The sequence below is a fragment of the Lucilia cuprina genome, chromosome 5 (genome assembly GCF_022045245.1).
Source record: "Lucilia cuprina isolate Lc7/37 chromosome 5, ASM2204524v1, whole genome shotgun sequence".
Classification (NCBI taxonomy): Eukaryota; Metazoa; Arthropoda; class Insecta; order Diptera; family Calliphoridae; genus Lucilia; species Lucilia cuprina.
This window is the reverse complement of record NC_060953.1, coordinates 47496204-47503877: the sequence shown is the minus strand read 5'-3', so window position 1 is coordinate 47503877 and position 7674 is coordinate 47496204. Positions and strand designations below refer to the sequence as shown.

At 31.4% G+C, this 7674-nt stretch overlaps 2 protein-coding genes across 4 annotated transcripts in view; both read right to left on the bottom strand.

Annotated features, from left to right (window-relative positions):
• The window catches only part of LOC111687691 (clavesin-1), a 24152-nt gene that overhangs the window by 2563 nt on the left and 13915 nt on the right, over window positions 1-7674 (bottom strand). The gene's annotated exons all lie outside the window — the stretch shown is intronic.
• On the bottom strand, window positions 361-4553 carry LOC111687688 (carboxypeptidase N subunit 2). 3 transcript variants are annotated; one of them, XM_046951272.1, is made up of 8 exons: window positions 3999-4553; window positions 3788-3931; window positions 1677-1987; window positions 1466-1614; window positions 1148-1407; window positions 801-1080; window positions 569-707; window positions 361-514 (listed from the first exon to the last, which is right to left on the bottom strand). In XM_046951272.1, the coding sequence occupies exons 1-7, from the start codon at window positions 4499-4501 to the stop codon at window positions 645-647; spliced, it is 1710 nt and encodes a 569-aa protein (XP_046807228.1). In that variant the 5' UTR covers window positions 4502-4553; the 3' UTR covers window positions 361-514; window positions 569-644. The 3 variants fall into 3 exon arrangements, with proteins under 3 accessions (XP_046807228.1, XP_023305923.2, XP_023305924.2); XM_023450155.2 differs by having other exon boundaries at window positions 569-1080; XM_023450156.2 differs by having other exon boundaries at window positions 361-503; window positions 569-1080.

Genomic DNA, 7674 nt, shown 5'->3' with positions numbered 1-7674 from the left:
ATCTATCTATCTATCTATCTATCTATCTATCTATCTATCTATCTATCTATCTATCTATCTATCTATCTATCTATCTATCTATCTATCTATCTATCTATCCATCTATCCTTCTATCCATCTATCCATCTATCCTTCTATCCATCTATCCTTCTATCCATCTATCCTTTTATCCATCTTTCTTCTACCCATCTTTCTATTTATCTGTCTCTCTCTCTATCTATCTATCTATCTATCTATCTATCTATCTATCTATCTATCTATCTATCTATCTATCTATGTTTTATTTTCTGAATATGCAATTCAATTTATCTGAAGCTGTAATTATTTATCTGAATCTGTAATTTTAACAGATTTAGGCAGTTCAATTTCTTTTCTTTTTTATTCATTAACATATGTTACAAAATTTAAACTACTTTAACACCATATTAAACTAAGATTATTCATGCAATTAGTACTAATATATTAATATATTTCTTTATACTAAAATAAACTTCCATCACCATCTACGAAAATTCTAAAAGAAAATAGATAAATTCATTTAAAAAATAGCATGTGCTCTTTTACTCACATTCATTCATTTCATATCCTTCTTGTCAAAATTCCAGTTAACTTTTATCCAGCTTAAAAAGAAGAAATTATTCCTTCTAACTTCTTCGTCCAACGCCAACATTACTGCGCTCAGTTGTTAGATATGTATCCAGTTTTTCCTGTAGATCGGGCGCGGAAGTGTAAATATGTTTTAAGTATAAATTAAAATAATCAGTATAATTCATGGGCGTGGAAATGCGATTTTTGCGTACTGGTAAACGTGGTGATAATGACAACATACTGGCCCACTGACCATCACAGAGATCATCGTAGCGTAGCAAGCCCACTTCACGACCTCCTAAATCACCGGGACCACGACACATGGGAGCACCATCCCATAATTTGGAGCTATGTTCACGTATCCAGCGTGCCAAATACAGGGCACGACAATCACAATGCCAGGGATTTTTGTCCAATTTAACCGAAATTAGTTTTTGTAGATCCACAAAGGAGCCGTGTGGTAAATACTGCAATTTGTTCGAATCAATGCGTCTGTAATAAAAAGCATAATAATAAGAAATTTTAAGAAATTAAAAAAAATATTTATAAAAACACTTACAATTTCTCTAGATTTTTAAATGGTGCAAATACTTTCGAATTTACGTATTTTAAATTATTATTGTTGAGCATTAAATTCTTTAGATTTGTTAGACCTTCAAAGTCGGCCGATTCCAAAGTGGTAAGATTATTGGAGAAAAATGTTAAACGTACAAGAGATTTTGTGTTTAAAAACATGCCATCCGGTATAGTGTTTAAAGCATTTTGTCCCAAAAATAATTCCTTCAAATTTACCAATTCCTCAAAGGCTCTACTATGGATCTAAATAAAAAAAAATAAATTACAAATATATTCAATTCATAAATTTTGAAAAACTTACTTTCACGATACGATTCATGGTTAAATCCAATGTTATAAGTTTACCTAAATTTTTGAAAATCGTTCCCGATATGGTAGTAATTTCATTATTGTGTAATATTAATGTTCTTAAGCTTATTAGACCCGAAAAGAAGTCCTCTGATATAGAAGCTAAAAAATAATTTTAATATTATTACAAATACTTGTAATTTCCTTAGAAATTCACATATTACCAATTGCATTTGACGAAAAATCCAACACAATCAATTTGTCCAATTTCAACACACTGCCTTTATTTAAAACCTGTAGTTCATTGCGTGACATATCCAGTTCCTCCAAAATCGATTGATCACGCAAAAGATTTGGTGGAAATATTTTGATTTTATTATCAGCCAAATTTATAACCGTCAAACGTTGACAATGATTGAAGAGCTGTTCATCTACACTGGTTAGACGATTTTTACTTAAATCCAATAGACTTAAATGACGCAATTTCCAAAATATACGATAATCCAGTTCCTCGAGAAAGTTGTATTGAATGCGGCTATAGGCATAAAGAAATAAATTTATGTAAATTGATATGGAATGAAACTTATATTTGAACTGAACTGAACTAGAACTGAACTAGAACTGAACTAGAAATGAACTAGAACTGAACTAGAACTGAACTGAACTAGAACTGAACTAGAACTGAACTAGAACTGAACTAGAACTGAACTAGAACTGAACTAGAACTGAACTAGAACTGAACTAGAACTGAACTAGAACTGAACTAGGACTGAACTGAACTGAACTAGAACTGAACTAGAACTGAACTAGATCTGAACTAGAACTGAACTAGAACTGAACTAGAACTGAACTAGAACTGAACTAGAACTGAACCAGAACTGAACTGGAACTGAACTAGAACTGAACTAGAACTGAACTAGAACTGAACTTGAACTGAACTTGAACTGAACTTGAACTGAACTTGAACTGAACTTGAACTGAACTTGAACTGAACTTGAACTGAACTTGAACTGAACTTGAACTGAACTTGAACTGAACTTGAACTGAACTTGAACTGAACTTGAACTGAACTTGAACTGAACTTGAACTGAACTTGAACTGAACTTGAACTGAACTTGAACTGAACTTGAACTGAACTTGAACTGAACTTGAACTGAACTTGAACTGAACTGAACTAGAACTGAACTTGAACTAAACTTGAACTAAACTTGAACTAAACTTGAACTGAACTTGAACTGAACTTGAACTGAACTTGAACTTGAACTGAACTGAACTGAACTGAACTGAACTGAACTGAACTGAACTGAACTTGAACTGAACTTGAACTGAACTTGAACTGAACTTGAACTGAACTGAACTTGAACTGAACTTGAACTGAACTTGAACTGAACTTGAACTGAACTTGAACTGAACTTGAACTGAACTTGAACTGAACTTGAACTGAACTTGAACTTGAACTGAACTGAACTTGAACTTGAACTTGAACTGAACTTGAACTGAACTTGAACTGAACTTGAACTGAACTTGAACTGAACTTGAACTGAACTTGAACTGAACTTGAACTGAACTTGAACTTGAACTGAACTTGAACTGAACTTGAACTGAACTTGAACTGAACTTGAACTGAACTTGAACTGAACTTGAACTGAACTTGAACTGAACTTGAACTGAACTTGAACTGAACTTGAACTGAACTTGAACTGAACTTGAACTGAACTTGAACTGAACTTGAACTGAACTTGAACTGAACTTGAACTGAACTTGAACTGAACTTGAACTGAACTTGAACTGAACTTGAACTGAACTTGAACTGAACTTGAACTGAACTTGAACTGAACTTGAACTGAACTTGAACTGAACTTGAACTGAACTTGAACTGAACTTGAACTGAACTTGAACTGAACTTGAACTGAACTTGAACTGAACTTGAACTGAACTTGAACTGAACTTGAACTGAACTTGAACTGAACTTGAACTGAACTTGAACTGAACTTGAACTGAACTTGAACTGAACTTGAACTGAACTTGAACTGAACTTGAACTGAACTTGAACTGAACTTGAACTGAACTTGAACTGAACTTGAACTGAACTGAACTTGAACTGAATTTGAACTGAACTTGAACTGAACTTGAACTTGATCCGAACTTAAACTGAGTTAGAACTGAAATTGAATTGAAATAGAACGGAACTAGAAGGAAGCTAAAACTGAACTTTAGTAGAACTGATCTAAAACAAAAGTAGAACTGAACTAGAAATATATTAGAACTTATCTAAAATTTTAATAAAACTATGTCTAAACTAGAAGTAAACTATAATCATATTAATTTCACTTACAGCTGTATTAAACTGTCAAGATCTTGAAATAAATCGAATGGCAAAAAATCCAACTGATTGCTAGATAAATCCAATTCCTTTAGCAATGTCAAACCACGAAATGTATCTTTGTGTAAAGTGGATAATGCGTTGCGAGAAATGTCACTTGAAAACAGAAAAGTTTGTATTATTTAACAATAACTATCGACAATAACTATACTCAGACACCTACATTGAAACCATATTCATTGGTATGACTTGTGTTACAGGTACCGATTTAAGATTCGTATTCCAACAAGTAAAACTTTTCGTATCTGGATTACAACGACAAGCACTTGAGGTACAATGATTCCATTCCAAACGACTGCCTAAAGCTAAACGCCAAACAGGCTGTTCCACCGATCGCAAACGACTTTCGATTTGACGCACCATTTTATGCAATTGACTATCGCGTTCTTCCTTATCCGATAAGGAGTTAGTACGACTTATTTGTGGTGCTCTTTGAACCGGAATAATTAGAGTTGTTTGCAGCAGCACCAACAGCTGAGAGACCAATTTTAAAGCTTCGCAGGCATTTAAAGTACAATTCGGAGCCGCTGCTACGGGCAGCACTATTTGTTGGCGAAATTTTTCTAAAGTATCAAGATTTTGGGTTAAATGTGTTTGTAGACCTCTGCAAGGCTCAAACACAATGAAAAATATAGTCACAAATTTAACACAATGAATGAAAAACATTTTGCGTTTTATTTTGAAACCGTGTCTTACTAATTCCAACGTGTAACTAGTGAATTTTTAGAAAATCTACTAATTTGATTTGCAACTTAGAATCTAGTATTTATACTGACTGCTGGCTGACAAAGATGTATTATTATGTTAATTTTAAGTACTTATTATAAATTAAGTGCATTTAGTTCATTATTTCCATATGTAGTTCAAGATTGTAGAATAGTGAAATTTAAAGAACAATTTATGCTTAAAATCTGTGTCTTTTATTTATTTTGTGTCTTTTATTTATTTTATTTTTTTTAATTTTAGAAATTGTTAAATTAAGGTTAACGAACGTTTTATTATGCAGATAATTGAGATGTTTTTGTTATGTAATGATTTTGAATGTCAATAACTCTGAAAATTACATGCATTTTAATTGAACCAAAAACAAAGTTTTTACTTTTACTTACATTGAAATTGCACTATGTCTGAACATGCATGTGTTTGCTTTAAAAGCTAAACTAGATTTGGACTACAGCTAAATTAAAACTGAACATAAAACTGTACTATAACTCAACTAGAAATTGACTAGAACTGACCCTGAAAAGAAAATGTGAACAACAGCTTAATTAAAACGGAACTAAAACTTAAGTAGGACAAAAACCCGAATAACAGCTGAACAAGGACTGAAATGAATTAGAACTGAACTAGAATTGAACCAGAACTGAACTAGAACTGAACTAAAACTGAACTAGAACTGAACTAGGACTGAACTGGAACTGAACTAGAACTGAATCTGAAATGAACTTGAACTGAACTAGAACTGAACTAGAACTAAACTAGAACTAACCTAGAACTAAATTAGAACTAAACTAAGACATAACTTGAATTGCTCTAGAACTGAGCTAGATCTAAACTAGAAATGAAATAGAACTGAACTAGAACTAAATTAGAACTGATCTAGTATTAAGAAATAAACTAGAACTGAACTAGTGTTGAACTAAAACTGAACATGACCTGAACTAGAACTGAAATAGAAGTTAACTAGAACTGAAGTAGAACTAAACTAGAACTGAACTAGAACTAACATGAACTGAACTAGAACTGAAGTAGAACTGAACTAGAACTGAACTAGAACTGAACTAGAACTGAACTAGAACTGAACTAGAACTGAACTAGAACTGAACTAGAACTGAACTAGAACTGAACTAGAACTGAACTAGAACTGAACTAGAACTGAACTAGAACTGAACTAGAACTGAACTAGAACTGATCTAGAACTGAACTAGAACTGAACTAGAACTGAACTAGAACTAAACTAGAACTGATCTAAAACTGAACTAGAACTGAACTAGAACTGAACTAGAACTGAACTAGAACTGAACTAGAACTGAACTAGAACTGAACTAGAACTAAACTAGAACTGAACTAGAACTAAACTAGAACGTAACTAGAACTGAACTAGAACTGAACCAGAACTGAACTAGAACTAGAACTAGAACTGAACTAGAACTGAACTAGAACTGAACTTAAACTGAACTTGAACTGAACTAGAACTGAACTAGAACTGAACTAGAACTGAACTAGAACTAAACTAGAACTAAACTAGAACTGAACTAGAACTGAACTGGAACTAAACTAGAACTGAACTAGAATCTTATTACAACAATGTAGTACTTTTGTTTTGTAAGAACCGATAAGCAATGTTTTCTGTAATTGATTAGTCATGTTCAGTTGGAGAGTTTCTGTTGGAAAACCTGCGCGATTTAAAATAATGAAATAAATAATTTCGAGAATTTCGAAACAGAAAACTGAAATTTTAATTTTCGTTTAGAAGAATTTGAAAAGGTTAATCTCTATTTAAAGGCGTCGAAAATCAAATGAAATATTATTGGCAAATTCATATGTATTACACTTTCCTATTTTAAATTATGAAATAAATATTTTAAATGGTTCACAATTGTAAATATTTTCAAAATAAATATAAATGATAATTAATTTTATCAAAAATATAATGTTATCAATAATGTTTTCTTAAATATCAGATAAAAAATCAATTATCTATAATTTCATCTCAATTAAAAAAAAATATATATGAGAAATGCTCCTACATTAGAAAAGAAGAAAATCATTTAAAGTTTGAATCTTAAAGGGGAAACAAGTAATTAAATTTTCTAAAGTTTAAGAAAAAGTTTTAAAAATGAAAAGTAATAAAAAATTAGAAATATTATTGTTAATTTTGTATTGGTCAATATTTGTTTCAAAATCTTTTGCTCAAAATAAAGAAGCAATAGGCAAGTTGTGTTCAATAAACTAAATTCGGTAAAATTAATTAAAACAACAAAATTTCTCACAGATTGTACCAACGAAGAATTAGTCACCTCGATATTTAACGAACCCATAGACCTATCTCTGCGTGGCATAATAAAAATTTATGAAAATGTTATTATAAATGAAATTATTTCGACCACCAATAATGAGTTTGAACTCAATTATATTGATGCCCGTTTGGAAACTTCTTCAACAAACGAAACGAAAAATTTAATACTTTTTACCACCGACAATTTCGAAAATTATGCCAAAGAACAAACAGCGACCAGGATTTCATTAAAGATAAATTTAGGTTGTGGCATGGGCAAAGAACGGGTAGTGGTAAGTTTTTAGGTGATGGCATTTTCACAACATATTTAAGATTAATAGTTTCCTGTTTAGATTTTCTTTCAACCTTTAAAAGAGGGCAATTATTATAGTCCCCTATTTTCTCGAGAGATTTATGAATTGATTATACCCACACCCATTTTTGCTGGTTTTGATTTGACCGCTTTTCTAGAGATAACAGCGAAAGATGATGATTTGACACACAATCAAATTATTTTTACATCAAATGATTCATCACAATATCACATTAGTGTTGGTACAAAGAATGCAACAAGCACTGATAAGAAGACCTATTTTGCTAATTTAACTTTGGAAAAAATTTTATTGGAATTGCCTCAACCGATTGAATTTGAAATTGTTGCAACAGTAAGTATAAAAACAATAAAATTGTAAATTATATACAAGTTTAATTTAAATTAAACTTAAAAGAAACAAACTAGAACTGAACTAGAACAGAACTAGAACAGAACTAGAACAGAACTAGAACTGAACTAGAACTGAACTAGAACTGAACTAGAACTGAACTAGAACTGAACTAGAAC